This window comes from Narcine bancroftii, chromosome 13 (genome assembly GCF_036971445.1).
Source record: "Narcine bancroftii isolate sNarBan1 chromosome 13, sNarBan1.hap1, whole genome shotgun sequence".
Taxonomy (NCBI): Eukaryota; Metazoa; Chordata; class Chondrichthyes; order Torpediniformes; family Narcinidae; genus Narcine; species Narcine bancroftii.
The window spans coordinates 35,334,195-35,350,567 of NC_091481.1; the positions used below are offsets into that span (position 1 = coordinate 35,334,195).

The 16,373-nt window shown below is 38.5% G+C and overlaps 1 protein-coding gene across 3 annotated transcripts in view; it reads right to left on the reverse strand.

Annotated features, from left to right (window-relative positions):
• The window catches only part of ints13 (integrator complex subunit 13), a 60,520-nt gene that overhangs the window by 13,275 nt on the left and 30,872 nt on the right, over positions 1-16,373 (reverse strand). For all 3 annotated transcript variants that reach the window (XM_069909659.1, XM_069909658.1, XM_069909661.1), the window contains 5 exons: positions 13,906-13,990; positions 9,896-9,922; positions 9,149-9,172; positions 7,823-7,912; positions 5,054-5,143 (listed from right to left, as the gene is read on the reverse strand). In XM_069909659.1, the coding sequence (XP_069765760.1) occupies positions 5,054-5,143; positions 7,823-7,912; positions 9,149-9,172; positions 9,896-9,922; positions 13,906-13,990 (316 nt within the window). The remainder of the gene's footprint in view (positions 1-5,053; positions 5,144-7,822; positions 7,913-9,148; positions 9,173-9,895; positions 9,923-13,905; positions 13,991-16,373) is intronic.

Sequence of the window (16,373 nt, forward strand, 5' to 3'; positions counted from 1 at the left end):
TTCAATGTCAAGCTTCAAGAAAATACACAACCATAAAACTAGAAATTTAAATTGATAAAGGCTGTAGAGATACTAAAACTAACAATAATGGTAATAATAATAATTAACAATAATGTTTGAGGATGGCACAGCAGTTAGCGCAATGCTTTTAGAGCGATCAAGACCGGGGTTTATATCCCGTGCTATCTGTAAGGAGATTGTACATTCTTCCCGTGTCTGCGCGGGTTTTTCCCTGGGGACTCCAGTTTCCTCCCACCATTCAAAATGTTCCGGGGGGATGTAGGTTAATTGGGAGGCTCAGACTCATGGGCCAAAATTAGAACATAAGAAAAAGTAGCAGCAAGATAATGGATCCTTTAAAAGCCAGATGAAAGCAAACCTTGAAATGATAAATAGGAAATAATTGCTACGTGGTTTATATTCCTTCAGGTCAGTGATTAAAATATTTAGTGCAAAGATTGCTTTATTAACAGTTTGGAGGAGGGGATTTTGGAAACCTAGACACTAACATTGGAAGAACATTATATTTATAATTTTTAAAAATTCAACTAAGGAGTACAGAACTCTCTCAAAATTACATTGAAACATCAGGTTACGTTTAGTGTTAATTTCTCTGGGGAAGTGCATAAACCCACAACATTCTGACTTTGAAGGCCTTCTGAGTCATGGCCTAGTTTGAAATCCTTTGGTTTATGTTTGGTCAAGGTCTAACACATCAACATGAAATATTATTCAGTTCTAATCAGTCAGCAGAGTGAAGGTCAGTAAGGCTCAATAGAAAAATATGCAAATCGCAAACAGTTTTCACCTTAGATTCCTCAGTTATAACTTATTTAGAATTACGGCCATTTATGTGGATGCGTGGTCATTTATTTTCATGGCAGTAACAGGAAGGCAGATTATCTAAATGGTGAGAAATTAAGAAAAGGGGTAGTGCCACAAGATCTGGATGTTCGGGTACATCAGTCATTGAAGGGTGGAATGTAGTTACAGCATGTGGTTAAAAAAAAGCAAACGACACGTTGGACTTTTTTGCAAAAGGGTTTGAATGTAGAACCAGGGAGGTTTTACTACAGCTGTACAGGGGTTTGGTGAGGCCACACCTTGAGTATTGGTCTCCAAATCTGATTCTTGTTATTAGGAAGTGCAGCGAAGTTTCACCAGACTGATTCCTGGGATGGCAGGACTAACACATGAAGACTGCATAGACTGTTATACTCAATATAATTTAGAAGAATGAAAGGGGATTTCATTGACATAAAATTCCAACTGGACTAGATGGGTTAGATGCAGGAAGAATGTCCCAATATGGGAGAAGTCCAGAACAAGCGATCACAGTCTAAGGATAAGCTATTTACAACTGAAATGAAGAAACAATTCTTGACCCGGTTGTGAACTCCCTACCAAAGAAAGTTGCTGAGGCCAATTCACTAGATATGTTCAAAAGGGAGTTGGATGTGGGCCTGTTGGCTAAAGGGATCACGGGGTATGGGGAGAAAGTCGGAATAGAGTTTAAATTGAATTTTTTTTAATTTTAAATTGAATTAAAAATTTTTCTGAAGCCATGCATTAATTGGTGCTGCTTGAAGGGCTGAATTGCCTATTCCTGTTCCTATTTTCTATCATTCTGCTTGTATTTTTAGATTTCTCGCATCTGCAATCTTCTTTTGATTTCTAGAGTAAAATTAGGCCTCATGCTTATTTCACTGTTAAACACACAGCAGCAAAATGCACCTTAAAACTAATTATTGCAAAATTCAATGTGTTGGGCGCTGCTGGTTTCAATTTTAAAAAGTTTAATTGTGTTAAAAATATTTAACCTTTTTCTTGTAAATTTTATTTCAATAATAAAAACAAATCTAGCCCTGGAAATATAACATAATACATTATTAATGTTATGTTTTATTGCTTTGAGAAAAGTTTAGCAAAACTTCAGACATCAGGAAGTAGCAGTCTGAAATTTCACCAAATTTAATTTTATTGGATGAGCAATTGATCTTCTATGATTATCCTCAACACCAGGGCCCCACAAGGTGACATGGGCAGAACAATCCTGTTCCCTCCTATATTTCCTACACACCTATGCCTGCATGGCTAAACATTCCAACTTCACTGATAAATCTATGGATGACACCACTGTCATAGGTGATCTAAAACAATGATGCTGGAACATATAAGGGAGATAGAGGGTCTAGTGGCATGGGGCCAAGACAAAATCCTTTCCCTTGACATCAGCAAGATTAAGGACCTGATCAGAGACTTATGAAAGAAGGGTGGAGTTCACATCAATGGTGCTGAGGTGGAGATAGTAGTCAGAATTAAACTCTTATGAGTAAAAACTCCAGTGACCTGTCCTGGTCCACCCATATCAATATGCTTGTGAAGAGAGCCCACCAGGTTCAATATGCTTGTGAAGAGAGCCCACCAGCTTCTCCACCAACACAAAAGCTTACAGTTGCTGTGTCCCTCAGCAACTTCTATAGATGAACCATTTATAGTAAAGCATCCTGTCAGTATGCATCATTACATGGTATGGGAAATGCTCCACTGTGACCACAAAAAACTGCAGTTAAATTTAAGTTTAGACAAATAGCATGGTAATAGGCCCTTTTGGTTCATTAGCCCATGCCACCCAATTACACCCAATTGACCTACAACCCCAGTATGTTTTAAATGATGGGAAGAAACCAGAGCCACGGGGAAAACCCATAAAGACACGGTAAGAACTCCCATCTGCTGGCACTAACAGCATTGTGCTAACTGCTCTGAAAGGACTCATCCCATCCCAGCCATATTCTCTTCACTCTCCTCGCATTCAGAAAGAATATTCACAAGTCTGAGAATATCCACTGCCAGATCTATCTTTCCATTTTTTTCCAGCCATTATCAGCCTCCTAAATGTACCCCATACTTGTAAAATTATGGTGCCTTTGATCTGTACTAATTGATCTCTCTGTAACTCTGTACCATGTCTAACCATTCATGGGTTGCTACCTAGACTGTTTGTAAACACAAGTTTTCTCACAGCACCTTGTGACTTGCACACCAAGTTCTGAATTAGAACATGGTGTGCAAGTCACAAAGGCAGATATATGCATTCTCCTTTTCTCGACTATAATGTTCTCAGCCTTTCAATAAATGCAGAAAATATGTGTTAGCCAATATTTGGGACACTTCTGCTTGAAGTAATTGCAAAGTGAATAATAACAATTGAGAAAGGCATTGCTATTAAACTAAAAAATAGGCTTTGCTTCTGTCAATAGGCAATAGTCCCATTTATGTTCATTTAATTGTCTTAAAAAAAGCAGCCTCTATTCTCAAAGACCCCCATCACCCAGGCCTCGCCCTCTTCACTCTGCTACCATCGGAAAAGGTACAGGAGCCTAAAGACGAGCATTCAGCGCCACAAGGACAGCTTCTTCCCTGCTGCCATCCAGTTCCTGAATAATCAATGAACCAGAGACACTGCCTTACTTATCGTGCACTATTATTTTAATTTTTTCATTGATGGTAATGTTGTAAGATGATTATAATATGAATGTTTCCACCATGATGCTGCCACAAAACACCAAATTTCATGACTTGTTCACAACAACACATTCTGATTCTGAGCAGCCAGAATTTATTTTAGTTAGCTTCAAAGGAGCCCCTCAGACTTGTACATCCTCATTTCCATCTGGCTTCTGGCTACAATGCCAATGAAAACATATTCATTTCAAACTGATTTCAATAGTACTTCAAGTTGAAGATCTAAGGCTTTAGGTAAGATTCATGAACAAACAATACAATATATAACCAGTACAATGAAAGAAGGTAACATCAATGGAAACAATAGCAGTATACAATTATTTACACATCAACACAATTATTCTTTTAACTTGCCATTAAAACACACTATTATCATATGTATTAATACAGTTTTAAAAAGGTTCTTTGTTACAAGAGCTACATGCTCAGAAAATACAGTAAAAATTCCTATTATGCAGAACTCAATCAACTGGAAACTCAAACAACCAACAAAAAATGGAAAAAAATAAGTAAATAAATTGGATTAATAAGACTGGGCAGGTGGACCCGGCGGGGGAGTGTTAAGACTTCGTTGGACACATGTAGGTTTGCCCTGCTGGGCGAGCAATGCCCCTCAGTGCACACACATTCTTTTCGCTGTCACCTCTTGTGTGGAGATGAGTCAGGCTGTCAGTGCAAGGAAGGTGTGGTGAGGGCTTCACTGGGACACTTGTGTGGAGGGAAGTTGTGTTGTCAATGCAAGGAAGGTGCGCTGAGAGCCTGACCTATTCACTTACGTGGAGCTAAGCTGGGCTGTCAATGTGAGGAAGGTGGTAGAGTGCGCCTAAGGCCTGACTGGGACACTTGCGTGGAGTGTTGGGTTGTCAGTGTGAGGAAGATGACAGGGACACCTGAGTGGAGGTGCATTGGGTTTGCCTTGGTGAAGACGGGAGCAAATATTCAGCCAGTGGAGTGCATCATTTTTCCCCCACCCGCAACTGTTGTTTGAATAAAGTTGCATTGGAATGAAATGGCGGCACGCAGGATGAAGAACCAGCTGATGCTGCTCGCTGCTGGGGCAACTCCCCCAAAGTGTCTCCCTATCCCTTTATTTTTATTAGTATTAAGTACATGAGTAAAGCTTTATCTGTAAACATGGGGGGGGGGGGGGGGGGGTAGGTTAATTATGACGATGGCACAGTTAGTGCAGCAGCTAAGTGCAACACTGTTCAGGCACCAACAACCAGGGCTTGGATTTGATTCTTTTTAAAATTACTTTACATCTTGCACTGTCTTTTGTCTTTTAAAATTTTTAATGTAGATGTTTTAGTTAGGCATTGGTAGAGTGAGTCTCAGTCAACTGGAAAATTCACATTTCCGATTCCTGTAGGTGCCGGATACTGGGGACTTTACTGTATAAGGAAACTATAAACAAATCAAAACATAATTTTGATATCAGGCACAAGGTGACATCGAGCATAAAAGGAGCTTTGATGCAATTTTCTGCAAAAAGACTTCAGTTACTAAATATAGCAAAATTACCCACCATTTAATAAAAAGTTTGTTAGACAAGAAGAAGGTCTACTGTTTACATCCACAGGCGATATTCTGTAAGCTCCTGTGCAATAGTGCAACTCTGAAAGAAATAAACAGGACATACTTTAAAATATGGTAAATATCTATACATAGATGAAAGCAGTTATTCTCAACCAGAGATTCTCAACCACCTTCTTTCCACTCACATATCACTAAGTAATCCCTATGTTATTGGTGCTCTGTGATTAGTCAGGGATGGCTTAAGGTGGGATGTGAGTGGGAAGGGAAGGTTAAGAATCACTGCTCTAGACCCAATTGTGACTGAAATAATTTGCTTGAGAAAAATGGTCTTTGGCCCATTTCCTTTGGAGTTAGGAAACAGTGCACATAACGAGTCAATGAGGTACAAATTAAACAGTGGTTCTCAACTTTTTTCTTTCCACTCACATCCCACCTTAAGCAATCCCTTACCAATCACAGAGCACTAATGGCCTAGAGATTACTTAAATTGGTATGTGAGTGGAAAGAAAGAGGTTGAGAACCACTGTTCCAAACTCTTACTCAGGATAATTTCTCATTGAGAACAAAATATTGCTGCCCTTTCAAAGCAATTAAAGATGGAAGAAATAATGACTATAAACCAAGACAAAGTGGAGTAAATAAGCATCAGAAACTTGCAACTTCAGGAAACCTGAAATAAAAATAAACAGCAGTTCAGGCAGTATCTGTGGAAAAATGTTTTATGTCAAAGATTTTTTGTCAGAACACATGAAGGATCTTCAAATGGAAACTGACTCTCTGATAATCATCGCAAAGCTGACTTATTTCACAAGTAGTGCAGGCACACAGTTGAGGAGATGTTGAAAACTAAGTAAACTGAGGTGATATCCACTCCATTATTATACATAAGACTCATGAGAATTGAAGCAATGAATTAAGAAGAAAGTGGAAATAGACCGAAATTGAATTGTGTCGCTGAAGCTTAAGTGTGTTAAAGCATCTTTGATCTTGCAAATGTCTCTAGATTCTGGGGAAAAGTTCTAGTGAATTAAAAACCACAAATTTATGCATTTACAAACATTTGGACCAATGTGGAAGAAAGGATAGATTTTGTCGGCCATTAAATATAATGTCTGTCATTAGGAAATTGTTGGGATCAAATAGGGAACAGTATTAGGACACTTAGGAAATTGGGAATCAATCATGCAGAATCAAAATGTTCATACAAGGGAATCAGGTTTCACAAATTTATTGGAATTCTCCAAGAATATAGCAGCAGGTCAGATAAACAGGAACCTAGATGCAGTACCTTTGGATTTCCAGTAGGCAGTTGATAAGGTGCCACGTAAAAGATTACTGCACGAGCCAAGTGCTCAAGGAAATACCTAATATTCAGTCTGGGCACTCTCCAACCAGATGGCATTAACATTGACTTCTCCAGCTTCTGCTAGACCACTTCCCATTCTCTCTCTCTTCCCCATCCCTGTCTTCTTTCCTCCAGCTCTCCACCCCCTTCCCTCTCCATACACAGAGCCATCCTCACTCCTTTTTTAAAAAAACTTTATTGAAAATTTTCAAGAGAAAAACTTATACAAAGTCCATAATATAAAAATGAAAACTACAACTAACTCACCCACTACAACTAACTCACCCCCCTCCACCCACCCTCAGCAAACTCCACAAGGGAAGCATTAAAACACATATTACAATTTAAGATATTACTAAACTCATACATTTCAAATAAGGCGACCACATCTTAATTAAAAAGTCATAATTATCATGCAAGTTGTATGTTATTTTCTCCATATAAATACAGGACCTCAACTCATTAAGCCAACGAATTGCATTTACCTCAACCTCGTCTTTCCATGAAATCGCAACACATTTACGTGCTACAGCCAATGCTAGACAAAGAAAAGCTGTCTGAAACTTATCCAACCCCAAATCAGTAATACAACCCAACAAACAAATATTGGGGTCTAGCAAAAATTGGATCTTAAACAATTTTTAAAGAAATTCCTTAATTTTTTGCCAAAATGATTGAACAAGCCATCCTCACTCCTGATGTTTGCTGGTGTGCCCTCTCTCCCTCCCTTATCCACCTATTACCTCCTGCCTGTGGGCCTGTGCTCCATTTTGCTGATACCTTGATGAAGGGCTCACACCTAAAATGCTATATAGACTGCTTGATCTGCTGAGTTTCTCCAGGAATGTGTTTTTACAATACTCAGAGGATGTTGACCATGATCAAACCAGCTTCCAGCAGCATCTGCTGAAGTCAAAGGTGGTGTATGGAGAGAAATATTGTGTTTGTAAATTTTACCAATATCCCCAACTGGTATGATAAACTGCAGTGATAAATGCTCCAGAAATTGCATCTTCACATTTCCCCATAAATCATATCGTGCAGATCTGCTCCATGCAAACTTGAGAATTTAAACATCAAAGTAATTGCACCTTTCACACAGATTTTTTTTCCATCTTCTCACATGCAAGGAAGACAAAAAAATAACAACTCTATTGGGGGATAGAAGGTTAATGATCAGCACTTGTCTCTTTTTTAAATCTTTGAACATTTAGAAGATTCAAACTTCGTTGTGGATAAATTATACGTTATAATATAATTATATATACAAGCTTTGTCAATTGTCTTACTTAAACATTTGGTTTGTATGTTAAAGAAATTAATTTAAATGACAATGCAAAAGCTTATTTTTAAAACCTCTGTCAATTAAATGAATGTAATACTCTTACGAGCTTGTTTCAAATTCATACCTACCAATATTATTAGTTCGCGGAGTGCACCACTTTAATGTCACAGTATCTTTCACGGCACCATCTCTATTGCTATTACTGAGATGTGGATCAACTGCAATACAAAACCAAATAGGACAAGCAAAATTCAAAATATTTAGAGCAAATTAAATCTCCATCTTAATACTCCCAGGAGATGAAGTTTCAAAAAGGTTTTTAAAAATGCAGATCCTAATAATTAAGTTAAATATATGCACTGACTGAGCATACAAACTAAACTAAATTATGACATAATTACTGAAGTCAAACCCAACTTTAGATATGGCTCAAATGAAATGCCATGGTGCATAATAACTACAGCTTCAGCCAGGATAATAGTGCATATGTTTCATAGATTTGGCTTCAGTTCCCATCAAGCATCTTGTTATTATAAAAAGGAAGTGTGATTCAAGGAACATTCCCATATTTTCAACCTGAGTTGGCACTCCATCTAATGAGCCAGGAAAGAGCTGATCAAACCTAGCCATGTTTTTGGGAGTGAGTTAAACCTTGATTTCCTTCAGTAAAAAGCACTCGTGGTTTGCATTTCCAATACAATTCAGCCCATGCACTAGCTAATCTGAAATATCAAAGCCTTGTAACAATAGAGTTTAAATTCCAAAGGTAGAAAATTCATTAATATTGCAACCCATCACCTAAATACTAGTTTTCTGAAAAGCTAGCATTTAAACAAACTCTTTTCCTTTAACTTTTGTCATTTTGACTTCCACTTTAAAACATGATGAATTCTGCACTAGAAATGCAATTCAATATTCTAACCTGCCGCATAAAGGGACCTCTCTCTTCTTTACCTTTGTTCCTTTTGATGGCCTTATATTTATACCTCGTTGATGCTGCACCAAACAACTAAAATAAATTTACTCCTGATTTAATTTATTTCTATTCCTTCTAGTTAGTTATTCCTTTAGGTTTATTATTAAGATGTCTTCTGGCTTTGAAGATATTTATTAATTTCTTAGACCTTAGAAAAACTCCTCTCCTTTTGAGGAGTCTTTCTTGATTTCATCAGTAAAATTCTGGTACACCTTCTCTTGTGCCCTTCACGTCTCTTGCAAGACAAAGGAGCCAGAAAATCAAAACTGAACAATAAAGATTATTCAAGGCTTTTTTTTAAAAGAGCATTTGTGGACAGAAGATCGTTGCTTCAGAACTGATAAATAACTTTCAGACAAATCTGAGATCAGACTAGACTTCAGCTACACGATTCAACATATTTTTTGGAATAAATTCGAAACCTGTAAAAAAAAATCTAAATGTGTTAAATTAAACACTAAGTTACACTACCAGTTACCTTTCTTTCCTTTGAAGTGGTCACCTACAAATGTAAGAAGTGATATTAAGATTTTTCTTCTAACATGCAGAGTAATTCAAGCAACAGAAATCCAAACTTATGCTGCAATTACTTCAATGGGGCACTGGAACTCCAGCCCGAACTTAGAGAAATGTGACAAAATTTACACACTGACTGAAGAGGCTGAAATATTTTGTTATGCAGATGCCAAGTTCATGTCAGTCACACATTTAGGTGACAGGACTTGAAAGAATATTTCATAGCATAGTACTTTAGCATCACTCCAGCATTCAGTTTAACTGTTCTGAAAATTTAACTACAGAAGTGAACCATATTCAACATAAAACTTGGATCCCATCATTTATATTTCTTCAATGTATAAACCCATTATGCATAATTTCTTAATCCTTGTAAACTGCCATAAAAGGCTGTGAACAATCAAAAATGGTCTCTTCACAAGCAATGAAGAGAAATGAAAGGAAAAGTCTATCTAAGGCAATGACATCAATGTTAAGGAAACTTGTTTTGTCGTTGTTGATTATGGAGTAAATATTGGTCACCCCTTCTCTTTTATATAATGGCATGAAATCTTTTTATCTCAATTTTAACATCTTCTAAAAGGCCAGTAGCCCACTTCAGCATTTCCTGAGGGCTGCCATAAAAGGTAGAATTCTAACGTAAACACAATCAGATTTCAAAGTTCAAAACTGAATGCTATTAGAATTCAAAGAATAATATTTGACATACATGTTATTGGTGTCATGTTCTTCCCTTCTGAAAAGATAAACAAAAATGTTAGTAATGACAAAAAAAAACAAATTGATAAGCTTCAAATTGCTCATAACTTCATAAAGTCTATTTTCTGGATTGGATATTGATTCTTTTGTCTTGATTTCAAGACCATATTTTTTGCCAAAAAACTGCTATTCAGATCTTCACACATTTTCCACCCAGGACACGCTCTGTTCTCGCTGCTGCCATCAGGAAAGAGGTCTAGGTGCCACAAGACTCGCCCCACCAGGTTCAGGAACAGTTGCTCCCCCTCCACCATCAGACTCCTGAACATCAAACCCAGAGACTCGTTTAAGGACACTTACTTTGCACATTATTTATTACTGAATAAGTTTTTTTCTGTATTGCAGTTTGCTTGAACTTCCTTCTTGTTTACATTTCTTTTGTCTACGCATCTTTTTTTGAGTACAGTTTTCTTTTACACTATCATTAAGTAGAAATTCTGCCTGGCCCGCAGGAAAAAGAATCTCAGGATCGTATGCAATGCCATGTACGTACTATGACAATAAATCTGAACTTTAAACATTTCCAAAGCCACTGTACATATTCCATAAAATTTATTCCTGTATAAAATGCAAAGTGCTGATTTTTGAATTATATACCTCAAAGTACAGACTGTACTAATTTGCACAATACATGACCAGACTTTCATTGAAAGGTCAGTCTAAATCTGCACTCATGCAGGCCAGAAGTCATTACTGGGGATTGAAAGAAGGGTACAAGAATTATGATATCACATGACTCACTTGCCTGGCAAGAAAAAAAAACCAGAATACAAACTATTACAAAACCACACCAGGGATTAAAGTAGTTTTACACTTTATACATTACACATAATTTGCCTCATGCAAACAAGATTGGAGTTCTGGGGTCCTCTCTGTGTAGAGTGCATTGATCTCAAAGCTGCTTTTGATGTTAACTGCTCTTTACCATAATTTTACTACCACAAAATATTTGATGTTTAACTGGTTTGGTATTCATCAGGTCTCCGATGATCTCAAAAACCATGACATGGGGCTCATTCAGCAGAATGTGGCTTGCTCAGGTTAACATCCAACTGCTGAACATTGTCACTACACAAGTGCAGATATGTACAGATGAACCAAAGTTCTTGCTTGCTGCAGGCAAACAGGTACACAAGTTACACCAGCAACAAAAGTATAAATTAAATTACCACATTAGGACACGAGACCGATAAGGTTAAATAAATATTTACATTTACAGTTAGTGTGAGAAACAAAGCAAAGTTTCAATGGTACAGATGTGTCTTTTGGTGAGCTCGGAGTAGATTATGGTTAGGGCAGCAAAAGCAGCTTGATAGCTGTTGGGGGGGGGGGAAAAAAACTGTTCTTGAACCTATAGGTGCCAGACTTCAGGCATCTGTATTTTCTGACTGAAGAAAGCAGCAAGAAGAGGGTGATGGGGGTCCTTTATGACGCTGGCTGCTTGGAAGCAGCTTCTCACATAGATGTCTTCAATCTATGTCAGATTGGTGCCCATGATCTAGGTTTGTCATTTTTGACAGCCTTCTCTGTTCCTTGGACACTTGAGTTTCCAAAGCAGGCCCTGATGCAACCAGTCAGTACACTTTAAATAGTACACCTGTACAAGTTTGATGGAGTATTCAATGACATGCCAAACCTCCTCAGACTTCTTCAGAATGAAAAAGCATTGGTGTGACTTCTTCACAGATGTTAGGATTACTGTTGGAATACAGGGGACTGCTGCTCTCTGGGGACAAGAGACTAGAATGAGAGAGAGAGATGGCAAAAAAATGTTCCACATACAGGAATGTGAATTAGATCATTTATTTTAGTGATGTAAGGGATCAAGATGTAAGGGAACTACAAAATAAATCTTCTGATCTCTGGATAGCCCTCAAGGATCTCCCTCGAGTTTCTGGCAGCCAATAAACCCTGATATAATGACTCTAAACCTTCACTCATTTAAATTTCCACTGTCTGGACTTGTTAAAAATTCAGCAGCAGATTGCCCAGAGTTCTCTTACACTGGACAACAATTGTTTTTCCAAAAGGTTTGCTTCCTGCAACAAAAAAAAATTGGAGATTATGATAGACAACTTCAAGGTGAACACAAAGATAATTTCAGATTTGCTGCATCACGTAGTAAGTTGAAGAAACATTAAATAAATTTTAGTAAAAGTGCAATGCTGGAGAAACTTAGCAGGTCAAATAGAGTCCTTTATATAGCAAAGGTATAAATACATAGCAGACGTTTCGGACTTCAGCCCTTTATCAAGGTATGGAAAAATGTTGGCAGGAGTCAAAATAAAAGAATAGTGGGGAAGGGTGGTTGCAAAGGAAGGAAGTAATTTTCCGTATCTCAAGCCTGAAATGTCAGTAATGCATTTGTTTCTTTGCTATATAAAGGCTCCGAATCATGGGACCTCTACCGGCATCACCTACGGCTCCTAGAACGCTTCCACCAGAGTTCTCTCTGCTCCATCCTCAACATTCACTGGAGCGCTTTCATCCCTAACGTCGAAGTACTCGAGATGGCAGAGGCCGACAGCATCGAGTCCACGCTGCTGAAATCCAGCTGCGCTGGGTGGGTCACGTCTCCAGAATGGAGGACCATCGCCTTCCCAAGATCGTGTTATATGGCGAGCTCTCCACTGGCCACCGTGACAGAGGTGCACCAAAGAAAAGGTACAAGGACTGCCTAAAGAAATCTCTTGGTGCCTGCCCCATTGACCACCGCCAGTGGGCTGATCTCGCCTCAAACCGTGCATCTTGGCGCCTCACAGTTCGGCGGGCAGCAACCTCCTTTGAAGAAGACCGCAGAGCCCACCTCACTGACAAAAGGCAAAGGAGGAAAAACCCAACACCCAACCAACCAATTTTCCCCTGCAACCGCTGCAACCGTGTCTGCCTGTCCCGCATCGGACTTGTCAGCCACAAACGAGCCTGCAGCTGACGTGGACATTTACCCCCTCCATAAATCTTCGTCTGCGAAGCCAAGCCAAAGAGATATAAAGGACAGTTTGACCTGCTGAGTTTCTCCAGCATTGTGTTTTTACTTCAACCCATGATGTCCTCAGATTTTTGTGTTTTACTTCCATTAAATTAACTTTTATTGAATTTAACATGTTTAATCGCACAATGATGCTGACACATTGTGTTAGTTTAACTGATCTAAAAATGTTTTGTTGCTGATTTTCATCTGTACTCAGCATCTGATGCCACTTGTGTCAGGGTCTAACAATAGATGGCCAGCATTGATGGATTCCTGTGCTCTGATACCACTTTTTAATGGTTGCAATGTCCTGGTGAAACCTTTCCCCATGTTCGTCACAGACTGCACCAATATCAGCAGGGAAGACGTCCGAGTACAAACGCAGAAAGTGAACTTTCAATGACATGTTTGCACTTCATGGTTTTGTACGTTTGAAGGACGTTGACTATCAGCTGGAATGTTCAGGAAGCAAAATCTTCATTGTCCAGTGTTATTAGCCAAAAATGATTAAATCATAAAGTTGAAGGACAGAAAAACAAGATGCAAAACTTGCAAGGAGAACTTTTTTTTGGGGTCGACCTTTTCTTCCTCCTACCTTAACCTGATCCTGTGATACTCCTCCTCAATTCCATTATTGTTATTTCACATTAAGGAGATTTTTCTATTTTTTTTTTAAATGATTTCAGGGTTGTTTTGTAACCTTGGAGGAAGTTAGAGGATGGGGACAAGGTTGCAAGGAGAAAAATCTTTAAAACCAAAGCAAGCCAAATCTGGGGCTGATAGTACTTGGGTTGTACCACTTAAAGTAGGAATAACAATTTTGGATACACCTTAAGTTTATGGAGACTAGAAGATAAAAAGTCAGCCAAAAGAGGGTTGGAATTCAGACTAAAATTAGCGGTAAACACTCAGAAAGCTGCTTTTAGAATCTGATGAATGGGCAGCACTTTATGCCAAACGCCAACTAAATGGTGTAAACCACAACTTACCACTCCTTAGCAGTTCGGTATGAGCATCTTTTTGATGGAGAAGTTCTACATCATAATTTGCAGAAGTATTTGCATGCTGCTCTTCCTTTAAATAAAAGACAGGCTGAATGTAAACACAATATAGCTGTTTCCAATCAATATTCAAGTACCTGTATGACCATAAGTATGTGCCCACATGTTCATTAGGGTTATAGAATTTAACATTTTCTGGGCAACTGACAAGTCCACTTTCAATGTTAAAGGCTTTGCTTTCAAGATGAGCAGAAAAAGTTTCAAAATCCACTCTATGATCATCTAAAAAACTTGCCTATTTTAGAAATTATTTCAAAGAAACTGCACTCCCTTGCTGATTTGTATTGTCAAATCAGTGCAAACACTTAAAACTGTTTAATCCTTCAACTCAATTATGCATTGCCCATAGAAGTGAACACATTAACTGATATATATATATATATATAAAAAATATATATATATTTATATATATAAAATATATATATATATATTTATATATATAAAAAATAAATATATATATATATATATATATCTATAGGTTAGAAAATAGGTTATATCTAAAAAAAACGTACATGATAGGAACATTTTAAGGGGATTTTTGTGATCAGCAGCCCAAAAATGTTCAGGAAGCAAATCTTCATTGTCCAGTGTTATTAGCCAAAAATGAGTTAAATCGTGTGTGTGTGTGTGTGTGTGTGTGTGTGTGTGTGTGCGCGCGCGCGCGCATGCAATAACCACTAATGTTTTCTGACTAAACATTTTACATTTGATTACAATGGATGTTCAGAATCTGTGCATACTGATATTAGTACCTGCATTCATTTTAGTATATTGGCTACAAGAGAGAGAGAGGTAGGCTGTGGCTCACATCAACTCCACCCGACCATCTACCCTTGACCCCAGCCTGCCGTATACAAACTGCCACAATTGGTCCATCGAAGATGCCATCTCCCTGGCCCTACACTCAGTCTTGGATCACCTGGACAAGGACATCTATGAAAGACTACTATTCATCGACTATAGCTCTCTTCAGCATAATAGTCCTAAATAAACTCATCCTCAAACTCCATGACTTTGTCCTTAGCACCTCCCTCTGCAATTGAATCCACTGCTTCCTATCACGCAGGCCATAATCAGTGAGGATTGATGACAGCACTCTTCCACAACCATCCTTGACACTGGTGCCATGCAAGGCTGAGTACCTGACCCTCTACTATCTCCTTTACATCCATGACTCCGAGGCAAACACCACTGCAATACCATCGAAAAATTTGCAGATAGCACCACCATCATGGATAGGATCTCCAACAACAATATCAGAGTTTAGAAGGAACTTAAAGGTAATACTGATTTGGTGCCAGGACAACAACTTTTCCCTCAATGTCAGCAAGACCAAGGAGGAGCAAAGGAGGAGCAGAACTCACTCCTCAGATTGTATCAACAGTGAGATAGTAGATATCTAAGTTCCTGGAACTAAACATCTCCAATTACTTGTCGTCATCCAGCAATTTTGACACAATGAACAAGAATGCAGATCAGTGCATCGACTTCCTCAGAACCTCAAGGAAATGTGGCATCTCACCTGCATCCCTTACCAACCTACAGATCACTATTGTGTGGGATGGGAACTGCTCCATCCAAGAACACAAGAAACTGCAGAGGGTTGTGAATATGGCTCATGCCATCAAACACCCCTTCCCTCCTTTGGCTCTATCTACACTTCTGCTGTCTAAGAAAAGCTGCCAATATATTCTCTTTTTAAAAATTTAGACATAGAGCACTGTAACAGGCCAATTTGCCCCTACAAGTCCGTGCAGTCCAATTTACACCCCATTAACCTACTCTCGGTATATTTTGAAGGATGGGAGGAAACCAGAGCCCCTGGAGAAAACCCACGCAGACACAGGGAGAACATACAAACACCTTACAGACAGCGCGGGATTCGAACTCGGGTCCGGTCCCAATCGCTGGTGCTGTAAAGGCGTTGCGCTAATTGTTAGCCAACCATGCTGCCCTCATCACCTCCTGTTGGGAAGATTCACAAGTGAGAAATCATGCACTACTAGATTTGAAGACCATTTCTTTTCTGCTATTATCAGACTCCTGAGTGAACTTCACCACTGTAAAATGATATGGCCATTGCTCCATAGCAACTGATCTCCCAGTAACGCTGAACTTTGTCTTTGTACTGTATCTTTCTTCATGCATTATATACGGGATGTCTAGATGGCTGCTGCAAAACAAATTATCACTGTCATCTTGGTACATGCAACAATAAACTTGAACCGAGTTTTAAAACTGAAGCACTTTGAAAATTTAAATATTTTCTGTATAAGATAACTATTTATCTAAAAAGGGATATAATGTATATCTTTCAATCACTTTATTTATATTCAAGTTTACAGAATAACAATTGCGCACTACAGTCAAGGTAGCTGTGGGAGTTGGTTAGTTTG